Here is a 27,183-nt window from a genome sequence, read left to right on the forward strand (position 1 = left end):
GATGGTCAGCCCAGACGGAAGGCGGGGGCCGCCCGGGGAGCGGGTCGAGCGCCCGGCCATTGGCATCCCATCCACCGGGCTCGGCCCGCCCTGTCCGGGGGCCGGCGGGGGCAGCGCTGCGAGGACCGGCCCCGGCCGCGGGGGACGGCGGGCCGAGCGCCCCTGGGGAGGGCCGGGCGGCGGCGCGCCCGGATGCCCGCCCGCCGCCGAGTGGGAACGGGCGGGGAAAGTTTCGCCTGTGCGCGCCCCGTCCGTCCGTCCCTCCCTCCGCGCCCGCACACTCTCGCAGACACACACACTCACACCCCTCTCCCGCCGCCAGCGGCCGGGGGGCAGTTTTGAAAGCCCTTCTGGTTCCACACCCAGCCGCCGCTGACATCATTCCCGCAGGAGGGCGGGCGGAGGCACCGCCGCCGCCGCCAGACGGTCGCAGCCCCGGAGAGCTGCCCGCCGGCCCGCGCCCGTGAGTAGCCTCGGCCGGGCGGGGGGCGCGGGGGGAGCGGGGCGGCGGCGGGGGGAGCGGGCAGCTTCGCCGGCCAGGGGAGGAAGAAACCCGTCAGAAATGGGGAAAAACTAAAAGCACGCGTTTGTTTACTACGAAGCACACTTCATTTCGGTGGCTGCGGTGCTGCGCCGTCGCTGGGCCGGCCGGAGAGCGGTCCCGGTCCCGTCCAGCCCCGGCCCCGCTCCTTCGCCCGGGGCGTTCGGGAGCGGGACGGGGCGGGCCGAGGGGCTCCTCGCCAGGGTGTCCAGGCTGGGCCAAGCCCGCAGAAAGTTCGCGTTCTTCACGGGATAGTTTCTTTCTGTTCTTTTCTATAATGAGCTCTCAGCGGAGTTCGCGTATGTTGCAGTAACCTTGTAGCAGCTCTTGGCAGCCTCTCCTCCCCAACGGTGGAAGGAAAATACACTTAGATGTAATTCAGTGCAGATTTCGGTTTATGAAGTTTTGGCAAGCATTAAACGTTTTTCTACTTGACTCAAACCGCAGTTTCACTCACGGGTGTTTTTTATCTCTATGTAATGCCCTCCTTACATTGGGGATGCTGCGTGCCAGATGCTGGTCAGGCAGTTCTCAGTATCGTGGGTTGTCTGCAATATTGAGTATTGAATTTAAGAGGTCAGCTCCTTGTTTGGACATTTCTAGGAAGAACAGTACATGGCTATGTGTTCCTCAGCAGGTTTATCCACGACTTGTTCTTACCCACAGAATGCTGCCATCCAGAAACCTCCAGTTCAGCCTCTCTTTTAATTTATTGGCAAGAATACTTTGTTCACATAGTGCAGGAAGGTTTTTTTTTTTTTTTTTTTTTTTTCTTCACAGCAGTTGGGAATAGTATTTAAATGGTCAGTAATTATTGTTGTAGAGCATCTTAGTAGTATCCTCTGACTTGATACAAGGCTGTGAAGAAACCCACTACATAGCTGTGAAATTCACACTGATTTTTTTTGGCGTTTTCTTTAGGAACTTTGGAAGTAAACAGCTATGGTTGGCTCATCATCAGAAAAACAAAATGTAGCTCTTTCTCTTCATTTACTTGCAGACTCTGTATATACAGTGCTGGTGTGTTAGCTATATAAAATAAGCCTTCTTGCCTGCCTGAGCAGATGTTTTCTCTATGTAATAAAAATAGTCTATAGTGACTCCTTCATCCAGACCTCTTCTTGGGTGTTGAAGGCTTTGCTGTGCATGTAGTTCAGGAAAGAGCTGTGAGGCTGGGCTGCTGGGACTGAGGTGCCAGGGGGCTGCATGTGTGGGCAGGCAGGAATCCACACGAGTGGTAGGGGACTATTGGGCATGAGTTTCACTGGGGGAGAAACGGGAATTGCAGTTTGCTGGAGAGTACAGCAACATTTTTGTAAGAGAGTGTGTGACAAATGCCATCCTAAGGAATGCAGCTGGGATACAGGTACTTGCCACAACTGGTGAAATCAAAGTGGGAATGGAAAGAAAGGCATATGGTAAACATGGTGGATATGACTTTATTCAGCATAAGATTTAAGGATTTCACCTTTACTTCAAAGCCATTAAAAGAAGGAACTCTTGCTGTTTTCTGTATCTCTTTGTGAACTTGTAGAGTTGAGTTAGGAAATAGACTGTTGGGGTACCTGAGGGAAGATGCATCCTCCCTGCAGAATAAGGGTTGTGCAGATTGTATCGTGCCAGCTGCGTGGCTGATGGGGATGTTACCAGGTAGCTGTCTGCCCAGCCAGGAATCCAGGAATTGCTCTGCCCATAGCCATCAACATTAACTGGAGTTGAAATGGAGCAATACCATGAAGACTCTTGGGAGGTGATCAGTTTCCTGTTAGCATGCTCATTTGGGAAGAAAAATGGTGTGTTAAAATAATTTCAAATAAAATCTACATCCAATCAGTACAAGATGCTACTGGTGTTGTATTCTTTGTTTGCGGTCTGGAAAGACTTCTATCATAAACATACAAACAGTGTTGTTGATTGTACAGTGGATTTGCCAGTGAGGAAAACCAGTCACTTTTATTTGGTTACACAGATTTAAAACCTTATTAATAATGGAAGTTATTCAACAGACTGAGCAGGTCAGGACTGAAGGCTGCTGTAACATTATTATCTTAGACAAAGATTCTGTCTCAGTTCATAGATGCTGGAGTTATTGTTGCTGGCCAACACTGTTTAGAAGAAATTAACATCTCTTACACCCACTTTCAGTTAATGCACTTGACTCCTCTTGATTTATTAGCATCTCCTGTTTTACAGTTGCCTTGTGCCTTTCTTTTACTTCTATTTTGTATTGTTGTCTTGTTTGTGTCAAGGTTGTTTCCCATCTCAGGTTTGACATTCCTTCTGTGATAAGAAGAATGCTGTACTGATGAATCCCATATGGGTATTTAAAGAAGCAAGACCTTCCTGTACTTTTGCTAAGTATATTAGGTGTAGGTTGTCTCCTTTCATAATGCTGTTTCCCTGTCATTTAAAAATGGGATCAGTGGCAGCACAAGGAGACTCTTCCCTTTTTACTTGAATATATTTTGATTTTCCACTGGCACTTCACATTCGATTTGCGTTTTGAGCATCATGTAAGATATGACATCCCCATATAAATCAGGACAAGAATGTGTTTAATTAAAGAGATAAGTAGGTCTCTGGGGACAAGGACTTTTATACTGCTAGTTGGCAGATGTACTTTCCAGGTCCTCCTCCATGTTCCTGTTGGAAGAAGACCCAGAAGAATGAGGCACTGTGTTATACAGGAACCAATAAGAAAGAGATTTACTCTGAAGTGAAGCAAACACTGTACGTAAAATCTATGCAATACTTCAGCACAGCCAAATTTGAAAGTAGAAAGGAATGCACAGCTTTTATTGAAATCACATTGGTCTCAGAGGGAATACAGGGGAAACATAAGCACAGCGTTGAGGAATTCCATTCATGGAGCTATTCAGTGTTTGTTAGGGTTTGCTTGTTTTTTAGATGCTCGAAGCAAACCATGATCTTTGCAGTGGAGTTTCAGTTTTTGCTGTTTTTTTGTTAAAAATGTAGAGAGTAGATAATTTCATAAAATATATCTTAAAATGTCAGGTGATGCTTATGACTTCATTAGGAAGATAAGCATCATAATTATTAGAAAATAGATCTCAAGGGAAACCTGATGGCCTGAATTCATCCATCAAAGGAATTATTATTTCTCCACTGAACGGGGAAAATGTAATTACACCTTTTTATTTTGCTGGTGAAGTTTCATGGGCAGGTTTAATGATGGTATGTGCATGCCAGGTGAAGCCTCATAATTTGGGTGTGACCTTAAAATACAACCCTCTGGCTGTGTAGAGATCTTCACAGGAGTCTGTAGGTGGAGCAGAAAGTGGACTGACTCAAATACCCCTTAGAGATGGCTATAGGATATATATTTATGGTTTGCTTCACTGATTCTTAAACACTGTGCTATGTTTGGAATTGCATGGGCCGCAAACAGCCGAGGTGGGCAGTATGAACACTCCCTCAGCTGTCTAGTGCAGGTGTTTAGTGCCCTGAAATAGATCCAAATTCTGTCATTCTTCCAGACAAAAAGGGACCTTCCAAAGGCCCTGGATGTCTCTGCTGAGGTGCATGTGCTGCCAGGTGGGCTCTGCACACTCACCCGTTCTCCAGGGCTTGCAGTGCTCAGTCCACTGAAGCAGCAAACCCACTGTTCAGTTCAAAGGCAGGAACAAACCCAAGTCCAGAGCCTGCACAACAGTCTCTGAACAACTGAAGGGCTTGGCTGAGCCTGCCCATCTGTCTGGGTGCTTGGTGTGCCCTTACCTGGCACTGTGGCTGTGCAGTGATCCAGGCACTGTCCAGCCTGGTCAGGGTGCAGCTGTGAGGTAGGGCAAAGTGACCTAGGGGCTGAGGGGACTGGGCTGGTCCCATAGAGCAGCCAGTGTAGAGGAGCTGTGCACTGAGTGTGCTCAAACAAGGCATAGAAATCCTTCTACCTGGATTTGAGAGTCCACATGGCGAGTTTAATTGCGCCAATTACAAATTATGGTATAAAAATTGCATTCTGGAGGTAGGCAGAGTATTCAGTTTAATCCTGTGCTACAGTGTTGCTGTCAAACAAAGTAGTAGTTGTGGAGAGTTTAAACTTTTTGTTTTATAGCCAACTGTTGTACCACCAATAGAAATGTGTTTTCACACTCTTGATAGATGATGTGTAAACTCTGAAATAACTAAAACCAAAATTTCTCAACACAGAGCTAGTCAAAGCCAAATCAAAACAAGCAGTTTGAAAATTTTACAACAGCAAATGCAACACATTTAATTGTTAGCAATTTCCACAGAGCATCTGCAAAGTTAAAACAATATCAGCTTTTATTTTTACAGAATTAAGTGCATTGCTTTCAATCTGGAAAGACAGACCTTTTCTGCCTTTGTTTGTTGGTTAATTAGGTGGAACATCATAAATCACTCGAGCTGTTCTGTTGTATCTGGAATAATCTCTGGATAAGCAGCAGCCTGTAGTCAGTAGAGCCCAGGGTCTGAGGGTTGCTCTGAATGATGTTAATGTATAGTCACTGCTGCAGGTGTACTTTTTTTTTTTTCCCTTTTCATTGACTGAGGACTCATTTTATCTGTCAACCTGATGTAAAGGTCTGGTATTTTACTTGGTCTGTCACTCCTTGCCCTGCCAAGGTATTGAAGAGACACCCTCGACACTGAAATGTGTCCTCACGGTGATTGAGCAGGGGTGAGGCCAGGCCACACCTCAGTTCAGCTGTTTGTTTCAGGAGCAGGTTCCCGGGAGGGTTCCCATAGCTTGAATAGCTTATTGGAACAGCCCGGTGTCATTGTCCCAGCTCCATGGAGCACTGCTTCCCTGAGCCAGAGGCAGGGCAGTGCCAGCAGGCTGCAAAGGGCTCTGTGCTTGCTGACCCCTGCCCTGGGGGGCTGGCAGGCACCGGTGGCCCTTAGCTGACCCTCAGACAAGGGGCACAGGCTGTGCTCACTCTTGGAAGCTTTGCTGCCCACCTGAGAAACAAAAGGTCCCTCCAAGCTGGCTGTGTCATGGTCAGCACGGTGTCACTGCGCTGCCCGACAGCCAGCAGTGCCAGCAGCCCTTGGAGCCGGCCAGGGAATTCAGCCGAGTGCCAAGGGCATGGGTATCATGCAAAAAGCCTGTTGTGAAATGCACAGAGACCTCAGTGAAGTTGTTGAGAGGCTTCACAGGAGAGCAGAGCTGCAGGGTCCTCTCAGGACAGCGGCTCTGTCACCTGGCTAGCACAGTCCCTGCATCATGGAAATCCTTTTGTGGAGCTCTCTTTTTCCTAAGCTGTGGTGATTGTAAGGCTGTTCCAGAATGTGACAGCTCTAAGAGTTGTAATTTAAATCCTAAATGTGCTTACACCTGATTTATAGCCATATATTTTCAGCTCTAAGTTAAACAGTTCTTTTTCCTTCCATGTGTTTGCTTTTACCTGCAAGCAAGTATATCCCCATTCTGTCTTGATCTTTAAAAATGAGCAAGTGAGAATGAGAAGTTCTTGTCTTGTTAAGCTGGGAAAACAAGCTTTAAGTACTTTTAGACCAGCTAGATTGTTAAGAAGGTTTTAACGTACACCACAACTTTGTTTATATTGAAGTGGTATCTGGTGCACAACAAGCAAACTAGCTGAACAGAGAGCATGCATTGAACACCTAAAATGATGCGTGCTTTCTTTAATTTTCTGAGAATACAGTTAAGCTCTACCCATACATACCTAAGTTACAAACATTTTACAACTTGTTTTGCACATGCCTTTGTGAAAGCTGACATAATACATTTACGTTTTGTAAGAAACCAGAAACTGCAATACACAAGCAGTTACTTCTTTAAATTACTGCTGGGTTTTCTCAAACCATATGTGCCCTTTGAGAAATCCCTTGAACCACAGGGTGTCTTTGATTAAAAACTGTTTTGTTAGCATTTGCCAAAGGCATATGATGCTCAGCATAAACTGAAGGTGGAAAAGTGGATGACTATGATGGGAATCAGAGATTAATTGTAGCCCTTTTAGGTGTTATTTAGTAATGTGTCAGCCTGCCTTACACCACTGTGGGTTGTGTTGGGATTACGTGCAGATATAGAACATCTTAAATATCAGATTATTATTATCTAGTATAAAAGTACAGTTACAACAAAAAGTGCTTTAGGGAAACCTAAGAATGTGTAAAAGATTTGCTTTTGAGGATGGTGTGATCTGTGCTGCTGGAGGAGGAAAAAGATTCTCGTTCTGCTGACCACACAAATCCCTCTAAAAAGCAGTTTTGAGAAGATGAAGTCTTAAAGACTTTTGTTCAAATATATCTGTCTGTGTAGGCAGCTGACTTCTGTACCTGCTAAATTGTCTTCTCAGCATATAGTGGCTAGTAATGTCTCCTCCAGATTTTGCTGGAGTATTTGAATACATCTATCTTGAAGTTTTTAAGCTTCAGGCTATTTTTTAGGATTTTCAGGTAAGCTGTCACAAGGTTCATTTTCCTGGTAAGTGACACTTCCCCACCCCACTACAGGGCATTGTGTCCCTGTGTTCCCATAGGTCCTGCTGGTTTTCTTCTGCTGAGTCTGCCCACAAAGGCTTCATGGCAGAGTGACTTTCTGATGCAGTGCACACAGCAGGGCCATAGTGAAAGGAGTGGTAGGGCAAGTCTAAACCCAGTCCAAACTTGTTTGCAAATAAATGACTGACAGAGTTACAGAAGTGGCAGCAATGCTGGCATCCCTAGGTCAAAATTTTATTAAAAGCATTCCTAAGAAATTAGAAACATCTGCTTCTTTTGGTCTCCATACTCAAAGCTAGCATGTTGCATTTTTGCCGCAATTTGCTTCTTGGTTTTCTTTGGAAATGTATGGAACAGCAGGGTCAGAATTTCCTAGAGTTTGGAGTTCTGGCTTGGTAGATCTAAAGAGGAGGACAGGGTGAGAAGGGAGGAAGTCTGGAGATGATCTGCCAGACTCACCTGTAATCACAGTCTCTTTCACTTTTGGTAACTAGGTGGGGTTTCTGAGGAGGAGACCAGATTTAGTGTTTATGAAGTTCCTCGAGGAAGAGCTGAAAGGGTGCCTGAGCATCCCCTCACACACAGGTGATAGGGAGGCCGGGCACATGAGCGTGTTCACTCCGAGTCTGCTGTAGCTCAGGCAGTCCCACCAGTACCAACAGGATGGACAGACATCCAAACACTGTAAAAACAAAAGGTTTTATTAAGCTATAGATGTACATTTATATCAGTTGTGTGGCACACAAAGAGCAGACCTCAGGGCTTTGGTTGCAAGGCACGATTTTCTGCAAGAAAACAGGAAAAAACGGGGTCATACTGTGTCTTGTGAGTTTCTCTCCAAGCCCTGTATTTCACTATCAAAACACAACAAGCTAACTACTGTAATTGTGCTGGAGGCTGCTGGGTCTTAACACAGCTTCTGCAAAGGCACCAATAAATCTAGATCTGATAGGATGATACTGCTTCATTTTCTGCCACTATGTTAAAAAAGCCATAAATATTGTCATTCAAATGGAGCTCTAGAAAAGAGCATTGATAAATTTTTTTTTTTTGCTTTCATACAGTGGTTGAGTGCAGGGAACTTTGATTCATTTCCTTCCGATTTCATTGCTTTGTGAGGAAGGACTCTGAAAAGCAGGTGGAAGTGTAAGTGAAAAGCTCTCTTCCTTCCACATAAACTAGGCAGCACAGAGCTGTGGCTTGAGTGTGTTCTCAATTAAGCAAACACAAAGAGCTGATGGTCTCTGTGCCATCTAGGGGCTCACAGGACACGTAGCCCTCTTGATTCCAAAGCCAAGCATCAAGCAGGGGCCTGAAATCTTACTTCATGTGGAACACACATTGTTCTTCATGCTTAGATTTACACCAGGAGACGTGTAGTCAGAGCCTGCCAGCACTTCTTGGAGGTCTCCACACTGGCTGCAGAGACTGGTTGAAGGAGGACATTCATTTTCTGTATTCACTGTTAGCTGGGTAACATCTGAGCATGAAAACAAGTCACAATTTTAATGTACACTTGAAGAGTGTTGGTGTTCCCAACAGTTAAATTAACTCAGAAGAAATAAAGAAACTGGAGTAAGTTGTTTCAACTGGTGTAATTATTCTCTTGGTATTACATTTCCCGATTTTCTCGTCCTTTATGTTGTTGGATATTTAGGCATTAAAGGATTGTTGAAATCCTCAAAGCTCTTGCTGGCTTGAGAGAAAGTCTGCTGTCTGAACTTCACTTTTGGTTCCAGTTCTGAGAATCACACAAGAAAAACAGAACCCTTCATACTTGATAAAAGACAAAAAAAAAAAAAAAAAAAAAAAAGAAGAAAGTTAACAGTATCAGTCTGTTCTTCATAAACAGGGAATTTTGTGCAAGATTATAGAGACAATGGTACAGGCAAAATGTGAGCCAGCTTCAGAGGTCTCTGTCATGAGACACCGTGAGATGTGGCACAAGAACTCTGAGCAAAACATGTAAATCCAAACAACTTGTGATGCATCACAAGATGACAGATTTCTCATGCTACAAGTATACAGACTTTTTATTCTAAATTCACATTTTCAGACTTAATTATTGCACTGAGGGGCAGAAGAATTGATACTTAAGGTTTGCTTTGATTCAGTTTTACACCAGTGACCTCAAGAAAGTTCAGCTGAACTGAATGCTTATTGATGGCCCAAAGACCTGCTGTTCTTGTTGAAATGAAACATCTCAGTGCAGAGAGCTGCAGGTATGGTAACTTGTTTAGCAGGATCCTCTGCCCCTTGTTTTGGGTGTGTCTTTTCAGCGCACTAAATGTGGGTGTTGAGAGTCTGCACATCCCCAGCCTCGGTGCAGAGCAGGAGCTGTTCTGCAGATTTCACTGTGTTTCTAAGGGTATGAACCAGGATTGTCTGTCTGGAAGATTTCTCAGACGTGGGCTCAGATGAAGATGATAAAAACCCTGACTTGATCTTAGGGACTGAGGGCAGCAGCCAGTGTTGGAGGGTAAGCTTCAGCCTTTCCAATGCAAATGAGCCCAGGATAAACACACTGCACTAGGTATTGCTGGTTGCAAAAATTGAGCATGCACAAACATGAGAAACAGCCTGGCAGCAGAGTTGAACTGCATGGGAGGAAAGGAGAGAGTTTGTTTTGGAGATGACATCTGGGTTGGAAAGTAGTGATAAAACTTCTGTTAAGAACTGTCAAAGACTATTTCCATTTTTACTTGCTTGCTGTACTAAACAGCAGAAAAAACTTGAATAGTCATGTTTCTTTATACTGATGGACATTAAAGATACACTTTATCCTGGAGATAAACTGAGTCTTTTCTGCAGGGGCTGTGTTTTTATGTGTGATATGATAGGGAGACAATCCAGTTTTGAAACACTACAGTTCAGAACTATTGGAAACCCTGGCCTAGATACCTTACTTTTCTGTGCAGTTTTGTGATGGTTGTAGTGTCTTATCCTGTATAAACATACTTGTCTCTGCATGTCCAGGAGATTATAGCAGAGCCCTTCTTAGCCACTTCTAAAAGCTCATCAGGCTCTCTACCCATGGCAAGTGCAAACTACTGCTTCCAAAAGTCTGCATTACTGAAGAGATTCAAGAGAAGTGTGACTGCTGCATTTATCTTCCCCATGCAAAATGGAATAGCAGTGGAGCATTATTTCTGCACTAATTAAAAAAAAAATATTCTTGCTATAATTGGACTTCTGTTTTTAATGTGTTTAGTGTAAGTATCCTGCAATTTAACAGTGTTTGTGGGAAACCTTGTTACCACAGCAAATCTGGGTGTGTTCAGTGGGATTCCTGTAATTTACTCTTTCTAGATCCAGTGGTAGTCTGCACTTGTAGCTCAGCAGTATCTGTCCCCTTCTGTCTTACACCATACCTTATGAAGTGGTATTAAATGCTGAGGCTTGCAATTGAAGGAATTCATGTTGACATCCAGTTTCATCCTTACTGTAACCCCCAAATCTGTTTTTAATGGCACATGTGATGAGTTAATTCAAATATTATGTTCTCTTTTGTCAGAGCTTTGCTGGAGATTAGTACAGGGAGGTTCCTGAAATAGCTACAGATTGACAGGAGAGCTGAGCTGGAAGGAGCCTCTGGAGGTCTCTAGTCAGACTCTGGCTCCAAGCAGAGGGTTAGATCAGGACGTTCTGGGCCTTGCTTCAGTCAAGTCAGGAAGATGTCCAAGAATGGAGATCCCACAGCCTCATAGGCCCTGTTCCAGTACTTAATCATGCTCATTGAATATAATTAATACTTTTTTCACAATTGGAATATTCCTTGTTGCAACTTGTAACAGTCTTTTCATCACGTACTTCTGAGAAGAGTGGCTCAATCATCATAAGTATAGTGTGTTCAAAAAGATTTTCTCATCTATTTCTGTGTGTATAAAAACTATTAAAAGAATTCAAGTCACTCTGGGGAATGACAAACAATATCTGTTGAATCATCTCAGTCTTCATCCATGCCTAAAGGCAATGTACTTTAAATTCATGAACACCTTGACCTGAGAGCATGGTGTGTTTCAACTGCAAATGAGAGAAGGTGAAAAATCACTCTTCCCAGGAAACAATTCATGCTAAATAAGAAAAGGAATACAGCTAGTGTGCAGAATAGGATGTTACCAAAGTGTTTGGTTACATTAGTACATTAATACATTAGTAAAATAAGAATTCTGAATGTTAATGCGAAGTGTGCTCTGTAGCTGTGTCCTTCCCTTGCTCACAGGGAGAGAGGAAAGGAGCTGCCTGCTGCTCGGAGAGGTTCCCAGGCAGGCTGTCCTCAGAAGATTGGGGAAGGAAGAGCTTCTTCCTGAGGCAGTGGAAGAATCTTGAGTCTGCACAGTAAGGTTTTGAATTGTATGGAGTGGAGAAGGACTAGTAGTTCTTTCTGAGAGACGAAATCCAGAATTTCTGCCTAGAGAGGGATGCAGATTCTGTAGTGGCATCTGCAATGTTGCTGGCTGCATCTTGGAAGAGGGGAACTGCTCTTTTCTTCCTGCCCACAAATCACAGAGTTTCTCTGGAAAGCCCTACTCCCTTCCTTATTCCTTGTGCAGGCTGGGATGAGCCACAGAAACTCCTGAGTCGCCATGGGAAGGGAAAGTTTGTAGGAGTGATTGAGGTTTGTGCACTTCTGGGATCCTGCTGAGGCATGACAGATTGGATAACCAGTTCTTGTTGTCTTTTCCTGGTATTAATTACTTGGAAATGGTCTGTCTCCTTCTTTTCCCCCAGTGTATTTAATTCCTGTCTCCATGTGTCATTGTTTAGCTCTGTGTACACAGAAGTTGTAGCAGCTTGTGAAGGGAACAGTTGCCAGCAAGGCAGGAGGGGGAATCTAAAGATGGTTGTTAGGAAGGGTCTTCAAAAAAGAAACGTCAGAACCATCAGACCTTTCTTACTGTTTTTTTTTTTCTTTTTTCCCTGTTTTTTTTTTTGTTTTTTTTTTTTTTTTTTTTTTTTGTAAAGATGAAACAAAAATGTTTTTCATTTGATCTTGGCTTTATTTGGATAAAACAAAAAATGTAGTCTTCTCACCAGCCATACATGTTTACATATTTATCTATCCTGTCTGAAACACTTCTCTTTATGGCTGAAAACAGTAAAACAAAACCATTCACTTGATTGAAGATAAAGTGGGTTCTTCTGTGCTGGCAAGTTTTGCTTTTGCAAGATTGGTTTTAATTAGGTTACATTTTTTGGTCTCTTACTTTATGTTACTTCATGTAATAGAATGAAATTGTATTGTTGTTCTTAAAATAATAGCAAGTACAATTTGGTTCTCTAGCCTTACATGGCAGATGATTGTTGCATTATTGAATGCTTAGATACCATCTGTGCAAGAAATGAACCTCAGGAAAAAAACAGCCACAAGACAAGAGGGTGCTGTGCAAAGACTGGTATATATCACAATGAAATTTTTTTGATGTGGCATTATACAAACCCACAAAATATCCTCTTTTCCTTTCTTCTTCCTTTCTTTCAAGCAAGGCTTGATAGAGAACCATGAATGACATTTCTAGAAGTGGAACTGGATTCAGAGGACTTTGAGTCATACAGTAGAATCACCTCATTGGAGGAAATTCCCACTTTCTGTTCTTCGTTGTGGCTGAGAAGGCAGTGTTTAACAGAGAGGAAATGGGAAGGAAGACACACTAGAGTAGCTGCTTTTCCAGTTTTAGGGTTTGACTTTCCCACTCAGTCATTCTGATTAGATACCGATTTAAGGCTATCCCCTTATTTTTCACAAAAGCACATCAATGCTTTTTGCCTTTGAGCTTGTTACAACTCTGTACTGTAGTAGAGATGGGGAGGATTATTCTGGAACTCCTGGTCTCTATTCACTGAGTTATTATGCTGTCAATTATCTTTTTGTTAAAGTTTTGCAGAGTAGTTATTATTTGCCCTGATGAGAGTGCCAGTGGAGCTGCTTTAAAAATGCTGTCAGAGTAGTCCTTTTCTTTGGTTAAATTATTCATGTGGTTCACGATTCCTGTAAATGGCAGAAGGAGAGAGGGGGTTAGACATGATAAAAATAACGAAAGTCTTAAAATTCATAACTGCCCTTTCTTCTGGATATTTACTGTGTTATGTGAGTGGTATCATTTGACATCATAAAATGTGTCCAAAGCAAAGGGAGAAATATGTATTACTGTACTGATGAGTGACAACATGCAGATGATGTACAGAGTGGTGCACCTTAACTGCAAAGTTCTGCAAAACTACAGATTCCTTATAGCATATATTAATTGGCAAGAATTTTGGCCAAGAGGAAATAGATCTGTCAAGCAATTAATTTTTCTGTGTATTAGTAGCAGTAATTTTCCCTAACCTATTTGTTATGTGCCCACAGATTTCATAGGGATTTCAGTTAAATACAGTTTCTGATTCTCTTGTATATAAGAACATATTTTTTTCATGTGAAATGTGACATTGCAATAGGTGGGTTAAATAAAGTATGAAGGTAATAGGTAGCCTACAGAGAGTATTAAGTGACTGAACATAAAATAGTTAACTGGATTTTTATGTAACTAATGGGTTTATTCAGCCCTACCAGTGGGAGCAATACATTGAAGACAATGATAGTCCTTAGTCATTATTCAATGGATAAAAATTAAAATTGTATGAACAAAGGACGTGAGGCCTAAGATACAACATAGGTGTTACTAAATCTAGGAGGTAGTTCTTGGTGCATTTAATTTTGTTCTACAATCATCCTTTTGACATCTGGTTCTTCCTTCTTTGGAAGGATGGTTGAAGCAAGACCTTGCTGCAGTCAGTGGAAATATTTTCATCACTTGTACACAGCACATGAGGCTGTAATTTGAAATGCACTTCTCTAGAAGTCGATGTGAGGGAGTTTTCCATCCTTGCACACAGAATGGAACTTCTTTGTGTGTTTATTCACTGCAGCCATTATGCTGGAAGGTGGCAAAATGCAGCTTTTGGCTTCATTTCAAGTTGTGATTCATTTTAACACCCGTGATGCCAGTTAAGTATCTGCAGAGATAGAACATGTGCTGTGGACTCCAACTGCATCTGATGTTACGGTCTCTAACAGCAGCAGAACTGCAGGTTGATCCACTGACAGCTCTTAAAGATTGTTCATATTCTTTCTTATGTTCAACAGATTTAACTCAGCCTAAAGCCTCCCCAGAGCAAGGATGCTGATTCTCCTGGCCTTCATTATCGTGTTTCACATAACCTCAGCAGCGCTGCTGTTCATCTCAACTATCGACAATGTAAGTGTCACTTCTCGTTGTCTCTCAAACACACTGGGATTTCTTTGCTTCATAAAAATTGAGCTTTTCTTCTCTAGTCTTCAACTTGCTTACTGAGAGGACCTAAGTTTGTTAGGCACACTGGTGTCCTAAGACCTTTCAGTAACAAAAACGCCTTGGGTACACATGTTGCTGTGGAGAAGGCTGTCCAGGGCATCATGTTGTGAGCTCAAGGCAGCAGATCCTCTCCCCGGGAGAGACTTGGCCAGGGAGGATATTTATAGAGTGGAGCCCAGGGATTTGATTCAGCTGGATATGAAGCAGAGAGGAGTGGAAAACCCACTGTCCTTTTGTGTCAAGTAATCTGAAGTTCAAACAGCTGGTGATTAATGTGTGAAGATAATTTCAATCAAGGTGTGCTTTGCCTCACAGGTGTTTGTCCAAGATGCCCACTTAAATCATGAGAGACACCATGAATGTATCTGAGTCCATTAAGTTAAAGTAGCTTCAGCCCAAAGCTTTAGAATATTTTATGTTGCATTGTTTTCAAATTTCCCTTTTATTTTTGTGAACAAAAAGAATTGACCCTCCAATATTTATATCTAGCTTTTAATATAATTCTCCATTTTCCAAAACAGCCCACTATCCTGATCAGAAGTCTGTGCACTGGAATCTGTCTATGAGGTCTGATTCGTGTACAGGCTTTTGATATTAGAAAAATTTGCTGCTGAAAATACTGTGTAGTGAAGACCATGCTCCAAGTGAAATTTTGTGTTACCCACAACTTTCTATTGCAAAAGTGTACAAACTCAGATGTTACATTTTAGTCAGCTGGTTGATTTTTCCATGGAAGTAGGTCATTATTTGAGCAGTAAAGCAGGTTGTCTTACCCTGTTCCTTTGAATATTTAGAAAGAAAAGACAGTGGGCAAAGCAACCTAATCTTATTTCAAATCTACTACACACAACCCAAATTATTGCAGAAATAAAAGTCTATGCACTCTGCTTTGTGTCATTAGCTACTTTTGAACAATGAAAAATTTAAACCATACAACCATATTCTATTAGATTTTATATAATGTATTTATATATTATATAGAGCTCAGAGCTGAAGAATAACGTACTGAACTTGCACTGTAAAATCCAAATGAATGGAATTTTGAGAAAGTAATTATTTTTCTTAAAACACAGTGTTCCGTTTATCCATACGCCTAGTACCATAATACATTATAGTTTTAACTGCAGTATTGTTTGCAAAGCTGCACAGTAAGCTCTAAGGCTTCTGGAATGTCTATTTAAGCAGCAGATCCTACCAGGAATCGTATTTAAAAATCACATTTTGTGCAGCTCTAGTCAAAACAAAGGCCTGGGTAGCTATTGGAATGGGAATAGGTTTCCTGAGGAAATGCCACTTGTGGAGTGCTTGTCATTTTCCAAGCTACTGTAAAAATCTGCTCAGATGCTGCAGTACCATTTTGCCATGAATGTTTAAACCTCAAAACAGAAATACCACAGGAGGATCTTAATTTTCCAGCCATTACCAGACAGATGCCATAGTGTACCTCAGCACAGCTGCATTGAATTGAGATTGATCACTTCAGTGGCAGGACCCAGAACATCTATAAAGGACTCCTGTTTCACAGGTGATGCTATTTCCTGCAAATTAGCAAATGCTGTTCCTTCAGAGAGGTGTGCATCCTAAACAGGGTCTGGGTGTACAAAGCACATCTTGTCTAGGTGTCTCAAGGAGTGAGTAATCACTGACTACACAAAATTTCTGCCCAAACAGTGGAAATCCCTTGTGCTTTTGGGATGTTTAAGATGCCCTTCCTTACCTACTTCAGAGAGGTCTAAAATGAGAATGACCTGTGGATTATGATATACCCTTTATTCTGAAATGCTATGAGATCTCACATTTCATTTGAGTGGCTAAGTATCAAAAATGAACAGAAAATTGTTATAGCTGATGTATCTGATCAGTAGACACTTGGACAACAAAGGAGTTTAGTGGGTTTTGTTTGTTTTTTCTCTCTGTAAAAGCCCTTTACTTTTATTTTGCAGGCCTGGTGGGTGGGAGATAACTTTTCTACAGATGTCTGGAGAGTGTGTACCACAAATACGAGCACCTGTATGGCTATCACTGATGAGTTCAACGGTGAGTGTCCCTCCATGCCTGTGTCTATGTTCCTTCAGCAGATCTAATGAAATTCCTACAAAATTTACAGGGACAAGTTTTATAGTTCTTCAGAAATCTGCATATCCTAACTAGGCAGGTCTTCTAAAAACTTTAATATTGGTTTTTCATTTTGGAAAGGCAGCTGTTCCAACAGTTTCTGTGAGAGGAAAGCAGAAGGAACTGTCATGTGCACTTAGGAGACCAGTGCAGAAGAGTAAACACAAGCTACTAACAATGACTGCTAACAAGTTCTTAAAAAAATTAGATAAAAACAGTGAAGTTATTTGAAGTGATATAATTTGTCTCAGAATTGAACTTGCAGAGAAGAACCTAAACATACTGACTGTGTACAAGAATGGGGGAAAAAGTAGAAGAAAATACAAGCTGGAGATTTAACAAGGAAGTCCTAATATACAGCCTAGAGTAATATCCTGCTTTACAAAAATTGAAAGTATTCTCAAATGTTCTACTTATTTATTGCCTTTCAATCTGTGAGTACATTCAAGAGGTAAATAAGTTGAAGAACTGTGTACCCATGAAGTAATTTTGTTTTCCTAGCATCAGGTTAGTTTAGGGCCTGTAATGTGCAGTGAGCTGATGCACTCCACACAGGCTATCTCAACTAAGCCGGCTTTAAGGATGTGCATTTGTTCCCTGTATTACTGTGTGTCCACTGCAGTCAGGTGCTCGCCCTGGGGAGATGAGGAGTGGCTGAGGTGTGTCTGCTGCTCAGAGCTCCTGCCTGCAGCCTGGCTGTGCTGGAGGAGAGAGGCCACGGGAGCTCAGCTGTGTGGCCCAGCCTGGCTACAGTGGGGCTGCAGATTGGCACAGAGCAGCTGCCCGTGGTTAGAAAGGTATTGGTTACTTTAGCTCTCACTTACAGGGAGCTAATGGACAGGATGAAAAAGCTGAATGAGAGGAATCTTCAGTGCCAAGCATGGGTATCCTGTCTGGTTACACCTCCCTGAACAGAGCTGTCTCCAGGTCTGGTGGGCGTTTGGAAGCTGTTTGGGATATCTGGCAGTTTCACTGTGCTTCTAGGACATTGATGGCAGCAAAGGGTGAGGTGTGGCAGAAGTCTCTTCAGTGTTTTCACTCAGTTTGATGAGAAGCTTTTAGAAGTCTTTAAGCCACTGGCTGTATTAATACCAAGGAAGGAGAGGAGAATCAGCCTCTGCAATGCACACACTACTGCTTTGCTGCATCTGCTGAACTCCTACTTACAGAGCATGGCTCTGCCCCTTTACTCCCTGCAAGAGAAGGCAAAGAGAGAAACGATTTTTAATCAAGGCTACTTTGTTTTTGCAGAGTATCAATCAATTCAGGCTGTTCAGGCCGCCATGATCCTTTCTACGATTTTCTGCTGTGTGGCATTTCTGGTTTTCATTCTTCAACTCTTCCGTCTAAAGCAAGGAGAAAGATTTGTGTTAACCTCTGTTATCCAGCTCCTGTCATGTGAGTGATTTTTCAACACTTTTGACTTTAATTATATTTTTGTGAAAAGTAGGAACAGGTTTCAAAAAGAATGAGCTGTGTGAGAACTCTGTAGTGCTCTTGGGGCCATAATTTATCCTTCATAATTGTTTAAACAGTGAGTTGTACCATTCTGTAATATATAGGCAATTAAAACATGGATGCTATCACTGCTCAGGATGAAGTAATTTAATCTTTGAAGGGAAAGAATTTGGGATGCTGAACTTCTTGAACACGCTGAATAACTCTCTAATTGTTACAGGCAAGCACTCAGTTATTTTTTTTGTCAGTCTTTAAAACTACCCAGATGTTCAGAATAATTTTCTGTTCACTGCAAATGACATAGATACACAACAGCACTTCAACTTTAAAGCCTGCCAAATAAACAGAAAATATGTCTTGAAAAGCTTCCAGCTTAATTTGAGGATGGAAAATGAGTGTCTGCAAAGAAAGGACATTGGTGGAAGCAACTGACAGAATAGATGTGTGTCCTGATAATATTTTAAGATGCTGACCTTTATTATTTTCTTTCTCCTGCAGGTCTGTGTGTTATGATTGCAGCTTCCATTTACACAGACAGGCATGAAGAACTGCACCAGAGCCATGGATATGTAATGGAAGTTTCCAAAGGCCAATATGGCTATTCCTTTGTCTTAGCCTGGATTGCCTTTGCCTTTACCCTGATCAGTGGAGTGATGTACTTAGTATTAAGGAAGCGTAAATAAATGTCAGCACTTAGGTATTTCTGTCACTGCAGTACAAAACCAAATTCCAGTAACCATTTTGTATATAATCATTTACATGGTTTTGTAGTAAAGGTATTGTTTCTCTAAAAATGTACTGTGTTCTTGATATGAAACAGAATTTATAAAAAAAGAAGAAGGCAGGTGGAATGAAATGCCTGGCACCTCCAGGTCAGGGGTCAGAGCAAGACAGAGTCAAGTTGTTTCTTTTACATATTTCATCATCATAAATGGTTTTCCTTTATTAGACATTAACAGTTTGTTCCTGGTCTCTAGTAGATTACAAATAAAGCCCGTACAAATTAATTTATAAACAATATATTCCTAACTATATTCCTGGACCAGATAGATCCCTTTGAAATAGGTTAAATATAAGGGTGTGTAAAAAAACGAGGCCCAGATGATGATGAAAAAGCAAACAATTCTAAAGCCCAGAGCTGCAGTCACAGCGCCTGCCCTGGCACAGGACCAGTGTTCTGCTCTTTATAATGTGCAGTAAGTGTCATCAAGTTTTTATTAAAACCACTTGCTTTGCAAAAGTAAACAAGTCCTTTTTGTACTCCAGCATATGTTTCTCTTGATTGTCTTTCACATTTAATTGAAGCACACAGAGCCTTTGGTGGGAGCATTTATCAGCCAATTCCCTGTTCAGCCTGGGCCCTGGCAGCTGGGGCAGTGAGGAACTCCCCACCCCAGTCCTGAATCCCTTCAGCTTAGCCTTGGGCAGCCTTCCTGAGAGGGAGAAAAGGGAAACAGAAAAGCATTACTGGGCCTATATCTGCAAATTTCTAAGCAGACTAGTGATCAAGCAATGCCAAATTTAGGTTTTTACAGCCTAACTCACATGTTCATTACACTGGGCTTTTATCATGTAGTGATTTCATGGTTAATGTGTCCTGTACAAAAGCATTCCCTGAGTCTGTCCATTAGGAAATTGGCCTTTAAAAAAATAATTTTAAATTCCTTTGTGGATTTTGCTGGAACTAAACATGGCTACTAAACAAATCAGAGTGCAATTGCTATGCTTATGAATTCCAGGATACATAAAATGACTTGGTGGTTTTTGTTTTTCAGTAATTTTGTGAGCGAAATCTTTGCTCTAATACCAGGCTTAACTGGTCTGCAGTGTAATACTGGATTTGCTGATGGTGATTTTGGAGATCAGCGTGAAGAATGAATGAAGCAGCCTGTCCTTGTTAGTCACAGCTTTGATGCTTAAGTACAGATTTGACTTTTAAAAAGCTCTAACCATTTATTTATTTATTTTATATTCACTACAGCTGGCCCAATAGACAGGCAGTATAAAAGTAAACAGGTTTTGAATGAGGTATTACACTTTAAGGAGAACAAGTTCAGTATCATAAGGCAGTGTTGCTCTACTGAAGTTAATAATTACTACATTAGACATCAGATAATGAAATTTTATTTGATTTCTTCAGATTTATCCTTGATTTATCACAAAGTAAAAGTTCAGGTGCATAGCTTTTTAGGAACTGTCTCTAGCGTGAGTGACAGGTCATGTAGCTCATCTTCATTCCCTCAACATCCTATAATGTTTTGGCATGTGCTGCTTGTCTTTTGGGAGCAAAGAAATCTCAAAAAGACTGTTAAAAAATTAGGATGAGCAAGCAGGACATGACAGTAAAAGTAATAATAATAGTCAAGAATCCACATCAGTTTGAAGAAAAGAGATTCTCCCCAGTCTAGCATCATGCTAGTATTTCATCAGGTTTTTTTTTCCTCTTAGTGGGAGTGCTCTGAATTTCAAGAATTATTACCCTACTTTTTAAAAAGGTGTTTATATAACTTGCTCAATACATTTCAGGTTCAAAACCTGAGTTTTTGGCTAGCAAGTAGAATTTGTCTTAAATAAATAAGTGGATGTAGTTTTAAGGATGAAAGTAGATAGACGTTAGCTAGGCATTTTGTTCCATTTATTAAAACATGAAACAATAAGGGAAATTTTTAAGCAAATACGGATTAAGCTCTAATATCTAGACTACAGTCCTGAAGAATTCTAAGTTAAGCTTTTATGCCACTGACTTGCAGAGATGCTTCAGTTTCTTGCCTTGATAATGCTCCGGTCATTTGTAGAGCAAATATTTAAAATAAAGATGTAGATATACATGAACACAGTTTAATTCCACAGTAAAATCTCTGTCCCCTTAATAAAGTGAGAAGCACACACACAACAAACACTCTGATGCACAACACCTCCACCTGTGTACAAACACCAGCATGTGCATGATGCCACACAGAAGAGATGTGAATGTTCTGCACAACAAGTGAACAAATACCAAATCAGTCTGAATTACAGTTTGAGCAGGACAAACATATTTTGGTTTTTTTTTTCTACATTGTATGCCTTTAAAATATAACATTTTCTATACTCTATATATTCTGAAAATGTACATGAAAATAAAGTTAAAACAAATTCTTGTACTGTATTAGCAAATTTAATACATTTAATAATCTGACCTTGTCTTTAAGCTTGGGATATATTTACAAAATGTTGGATGAGAAATAGTTGACTATTTTGTGAACAGGTGAAATTAAATTCTTCCTGCCTGTAGTAGAATCAGAAGCTGATTATTTTGTCCTTTGTTGAAGACTTTTCAGGGTAAGCAGAGAAAATATTAGTGTATTGAACTTTTAAATTACGGTGTCAAAAGAATGTCTTGAGTAATGCAAGATCCACTGATGCTCTGAGGAGTTATTACTTATAAGGTTTTTTTTTTTATTTTCATCATTTGCAGGAACAGTCATATATTTGAAGATGAGGTTGAGTGCCTTGTCCGTATGAGCAAATAATGTGAGAAACAAGCCAGTGCCTTCTGTATCTGCTCTGGTCCAAGCTTTGGGTTTGCAAATCACACAGCACACTTGGGTTTTTACAGATCCATTCAAAACAGTCCCCCAACTACACAGAAATAATTTCCCAAACCCCATAAAAATTCTCTTTTGTAATCATACGGAATAAAAAGGAAAAGTCCCAATTATTAAAATATTCACTGTCAGCCGTGAACCTACCTTTATGTTTTTCACCCAGCAAGTAATCATCTGCAGCACAGGAAAGAATCTTGGAATAACAATCCTTAATATTTATGTAAAGATAATTTTTTTAAAAAATTGTTTGTTTTTATTTATGTATTCTGTTCAGAACAAGAGATGGGCATTACTTTGCTATACTGTATATTTGAGAAATATTGTAGGTGATAGGATCTGTGCTGCTTAGACATTAACTAGTTTTTTACCCCAGCTACATCGACAATTAATTTTTTTGTGGTCCTTAATGTGTTTAAAATAATGGAGAGACTGCTTGACTTGGTCTGTTCTTATCTTCAGCATTGTGGAAGTTTGTGCCATTTAACTAAACAGACCAAAGAAAAGAATTCTTCCTGTAATTCCTAAAGACAGGAGTAGGATGAGCCACTACCTTTCCAAACACTAAAGACAGCTAAGAATTATAAAATCATTGAATTGAAATTGAAATACTGAAATAAACTAATGAAGCTGAAAAAAAATATTATATTTTATTTCTTTTATATGTGTAATAATCCCCTCTGAAGTAATAAAATGAAAGAAAATGAAATGTGGAAGTAAAGTTTAAAAATAGTTTTTTTAAAAAGAAGACTTATGTTTTCAAGGCTGTAGAATCAAGCTTACAGAATTAATGGAGTAGCATAATAGACTGTAATGAGCAAGAAGCATGAAATTAATACTGTCTGCTTTGACATGAAACTCACTGCAAGTAAGTCTAGTACTTGGCAGCAGTAGCAGAAACTTGGTAAGGTACTCTGAGTGTCCTTAAGGATTTTTAAGCAGTTACAGATCACCAAATGGACTAGAACATGCAAATAGATATTTTCATTGAATGACGAAGTAACCCTTTTGGGGATGATAACCTGTGATAAACAGTGAGACATTGGAAGTGGCAAAGCCTTTATTTGCCTGTTTTCTTCCAGACTGCAGAATTACTACAGAGGTTTTAATGGAACAGACACAGGTGATAACTGTATAGGGAAGCACATTTGGATCAATTTCTGGGGGTCCATGACAGTTCAATCCCCCTTGCTTTTTGTCATGAGCCTGTTTAATTTTGAGATTCTGAGTAGAATCTATGAACCCTTCAGGAAACACTGCACAAAGAAGGATTCCTGGCAAGATGTGGATACGTGGAGCAGACTGGCTATTGCCTGAAAGTCTAGGCACTAGGACAAAACCAGTTGTTACTGCACCAACAAAAAGAAACCACTCACACTACTTTATAGTCATACTAATTTAACTTCATTTAAATCTAGAAATCTTCATTTACATCTATAAGCTGAATTGCTGCTGTCTGTACAGTTTCCAGACTAAGAGCACTGGTCCAGACTTCCTGACATTCATGAATTCATATTCAGCATTTTGTTCACCTTTGGTTTCTGTCAGTCCAGTTGGGTTTGCCCAAGGTAGAAAATCCTCCTGACACACTCGCAGTAGTAATTTAGCATCACCTTGTGCTATCAAAAGGAGGGCTGAGGAAATTCCCATTGCACTCAGAGGGTATTTGTTTATCTTGGATCACTACTGCACTAACTGAATTTCTAAAGGAAAGTGTTCTTTTTAATCCTTCCAAAAATATTTAGCCAAAATGTCAAAAGCTGTGCATGTACTTAGTTACTTAAGAGTTTTAAAGACAGGTTTACATTGCACAGATGAGTAAAACTGCAGGTGCCTTAATGAAATGAAACTGCTGTGATAAATGTCAGCAAGTATGAAACAATGCCAGTGATACCCAAACTATGTCATATGGTGCAGGTTTTGGTCTGTTTTACTGCTGCTGCTTGAGGAGAAGGCTTTTGTTCCATTTCTCTTCAAAAACCTGCAAAAGTGAAACTTTCTAACAAAACTTGTGGTGCTGTCATAAATGCTGAAGTTCAGAAAGCTTCATTTAAACCAAGCAGGCAAATACTGTTACAAAGGAAGGCGTAGGAATATAATGTGTGCACTGATTCACTGACTCAATTTTCTTTGTATATTATCAGCAAGAAGTAAAAAATGTGCCATATTGAGAGATTTTAAAAATATTACTTTAGAAATTTTTGTTTTCTTTTTAGCATAAAAATCTTAAGTTTAAATTATCAGTATTGAGGACTTAAATATGCTTTGGAAATTAAAAGCCTAAAAGCTCTTAGGGTAAAAGTTTAAATCCTTTTGTCAAATAATGTTTCTATACATTTTTAGGCCTGACAGATTTGGAGGGGGAGAGAGGAAAAGGAAGGAAAAGACAAAGCAGAGAAAAAAGAAGATAAAAGGGGAAGGATGGCTGGAAAAGGTTTTGGGGCTAGGGGTTTCTGTGTGTGAGTTTCTGACGGTGGTGTCGTTCCTCACGTCTATAGGAAAAAAAAAAAAAAAAAAAAAATCTTTTACTGTCCCAATCCCGTTCCAATGGAGCCTCCTGGTGGCCGAAGAGGAGCCTCCGTCAAAGCCCAGCTTGTCACTGTTCCTTTCCTTTGGCAAGATCTTTCAAAAGCTGAACTTTCCATCCAGTCCTGGACATCCTACAGTGTGCACAGTTTAAAAAGTGGCTCAGCTTTGGCCGTGGAAGGTGCAGTTCTATTTACAGTGTAAAATCTCGTGTACTTTTCCTCAGTGGCCATTAAACATCATTATTTAAATGGATGTTTTAAAGAGTTTTTAACAAAATGAACAGTTTTTATAAGCCATGTATCAGTAGAAGTTGGGTTGACTTCTCATCTTTGTGTGGTCATTTCCTCGTCTCTGTGTCTGAAGGGAGGTAAAAGCACTTGTGTCTCCTCAGTGTCCTGACCTGAGGTCAGACGTTTCTTCCCTTAGCAATTAAGTTGAGAGTAGTAGTGCAGTTTTGCAGGGAGTGCCCTGATTATTTCAATTTTGTTCATGTAGGGTCAGTTCTTAAAGCACTGATTGCATGTATATATTAGATGCCTTTCAAAGGAAAGAAAACCAGCCGTTCTGCTCCAAATGAGTTTTGATGCCTGCTGAGACCATTGTGTTCTGAATGTGCCCCCAGAAGCTCTGGAGGGGAGATAGGAGCACTTTGGGCTCTCACTGGAGGGGCTTCATTACCTGCTGGAGTGATCAGATCCCTGGAAGTGGGCAGCATTTGCTGGGACAGCTGTAGTAAGAGCCAGAAAAGAAGTTCGGCCCAGCACTCTGCCCACTCCACAGCGGCAGAAATTGGCTGGAAGGATGAAGTGTGACAGTGGATCGAGCACTTTCAGGCCTCTCCTTTTCTCCCAGAGCACTGAGGTGTTGTGTTTGTCCCACAGGTGCGCTCACTTCAGCAGAAGTGAAACTGCCAAAGGTCTGTTGGGATAATGTTATACTTTGGGTAAGTCACTTAAGCTTTTTGATTTGTAATATTTTAGCATAATGCTCCATCTTCTGGGCATGAGGTGGCATTTAACAGGCTGAGAATGTCTCATTAAATTATGAGTCCTATTGAACATTTTATTAGAGAGATTGGCTTTTGTCATTAGCCAAACGTTTTTTGTTTGCACTTTTTTTAGAGAGGTCTTTTAAAATACAGGGAATCCTTTTTTTTTTTTTTTCTTTTTCTTTTTTTTTTTTTTTAATGGCCTCTCTAGCCCAGAGTTTTAATGATTGCAGCTTTAAAAAGTGCCAGAGAGTTTTGAATTCGCATTAGTCAGGAAGCAGATGATTGTCAGTTTCCAGTCAGTTCAGAAAGTCGCACAATGTGAAAGAGGAAGCAAAAGCAAGCATAGATAAAAAATTTAGATGTAGGTTATCACAGTGCTACCCTTCTTAAAGGACCAAATCCCAAAGTTTTCACAATTTTTGTAGTGAAAATTTCAGCTCTGACCCATTTTAAAGCAAGTTCCTGAAGTTGGGGTTTAAAGTAATTTTTATGAAGTTAGAATGATCCTCAGGGGCTCCAAAACCAGCAGTTTGCTCTGGAATTCTGACATATTTATAATGGTCTCCCCTGATCCATAGAGAAAAATAGAAACAATAACAAGAACAAATCTTAGTACATAAATTTACTGGAAAAAACATTTTAAATAAAATTGAATGCATTTCCTAAATGTCACTGTAGTTTGCCTATGCTGAAAAAAAATCCTGAAACAAAGAAAATTAGTTTTCCAACAGTAGTAACAGACACTTCTAAACATTTTCCAAATCCATATTAAAAATGTGTCAGATTGTGTGTGCTGTGCTTCACCTTTGTGTCAGACAATTACCAGCTGGAATCACCAGCAGGTCATCAGGAATATAAGCAGCATCTACTCCATGCTGTTCTGTACATACACTTCTGTTCCTAAGTTGAGTTTATCTCAAAAATTTGCTGAAGCGATGGTTCATCAGGCTGATAATTGGAGCTAAGTTCTGACCTGCTATTTTGAAAAATCTGCAGGATGATTGGGATTCCATTGATAGGTCCATCAGGTGGTGCAATTGCTGCATGGTCTGGATACAAGATTTTTCTTCAAAGGCTGTAAGCAGGGTGTGAAAGGAGTCATCTCTTATTTTACTGAAAAACATCTCAAAAGGAATGCAAATAAAATAAATGTATTCTTTCATATAGGAAATACTAGTTTTGAAACTATTCACAGCAAAAGATGATTTCTACCAGTCATGAATGAACTAGCAGGTGCGTTATGCTAAAGCTTGTAACTGTCCAAAAGATTTTAAAACCTCACAAAACTGTGCAAAATGCTAGAGAAAAACTTGTTTCCCTAAGCTAAAAGCAATAAACAACCAAGGGAAAATAAAAGCCTTTCATGCAGAAAATCTGAGAACCTTTCTTCCCCTCAGCTCCATATCTCTCTGAGAGAGTATGATATGCTCCTCTGGTTTTAGCTGTCATGCTTAAATATGACTAATAAATTTTGAATCCGCCCAAAATGTAAAAATATATTTTCCGCATAAAGAGCTGGCAGATATAAGATGATATATGAAGGTTTATTTGACAATATAGTCTTGCTTTAAGTCAGGAGACATTTGCAATATCAATAAAAAGAAAGTACGCAGCTGTTCTCCTTAACAGTGACAAATTGCATGAGCTACAAAAGTCCTGCTCAGTGTAGTATGAGTTTTTGATAAGAAAGTGATTTGATTTTTTTTCTTCCTTCTTACCTTTTGAAGCAAGTAAAATGGAGAAAGAAAATAAATTTTAAACGTGAATTGGAAGAGTAGAACTTGAATTGCACAGTAGTGCAGTACAGCTCTTCACATGAGACTTTTTCCTGGCAAGTGCCTCAGTTAGAATTAGTTTTGTTGGTTTTTAACAGGCACAAAATGTCATAAAATAAGCTGAGAAGTGAAAAATGAAATGGAAATAATTTAAGAGGTGGTGGCAGAATGTTGATAAATCATTTAGCTGTTATCTACCAACTCTTAACTTTTTTGTTTTAATTTATATGATGAGTCTGGAGGGGCACAAAGAGATCAAATGGAAAACTAATTAAAAAAATAGATTAGCCAGATTAAAAGTGGAAATAATTATTTTTAATAATCAATAATTGAATAGCCTACATAAATTTGTAGGGTGTGGATTTTGTTTTAAAACTTGGGAAAGCATATATCGTCACAAAAT

At 40.4% G+C, this 27,183-nt stretch overlaps 1 protein-coding gene across 1 annotated transcript; it reads left to right on the forward strand.

The window, feature by feature from the left end:
• Nucleotides 1-261: 261 nt before the first annotated feature.
• On the forward strand, nucleotides 262-21,180 carry EMP2 (epithelial membrane protein 2). Its single transcript, XM_002197136.7, has 5 exons — nucleotides 262-463; nucleotides 14,121-14,232; nucleotides 16,272-16,365; nucleotides 17,695-17,841; nucleotides 18,400-21,180. The coding sequence occupies exons 2-5, from the start codon at nucleotides 14,155-14,157 to the stop codon at nucleotides 18,582-18,584; spliced, it is 504 nt and encodes a 167-aa protein (XP_002197172.1). The 5' UTR covers nucleotides 262-463; nucleotides 14,121-14,154; the 3' UTR covers nucleotides 18,585-21,180.
• The last annotated feature ends 6,003 nt before the right edge of the window (nucleotides 21,181-27,183 follow it).

This window comes from Taeniopygia guttata, chromosome 14, assembly GCF_048771995.1.
Source record: "Taeniopygia guttata chromosome 14, bTaeGut7.mat, whole genome shotgun sequence".
In the NCBI taxonomy this organism is placed as follows: Eukaryota; Metazoa; Chordata; class Aves; order Passeriformes; family Estrildidae; genus Taeniopygia; species Taeniopygia guttata.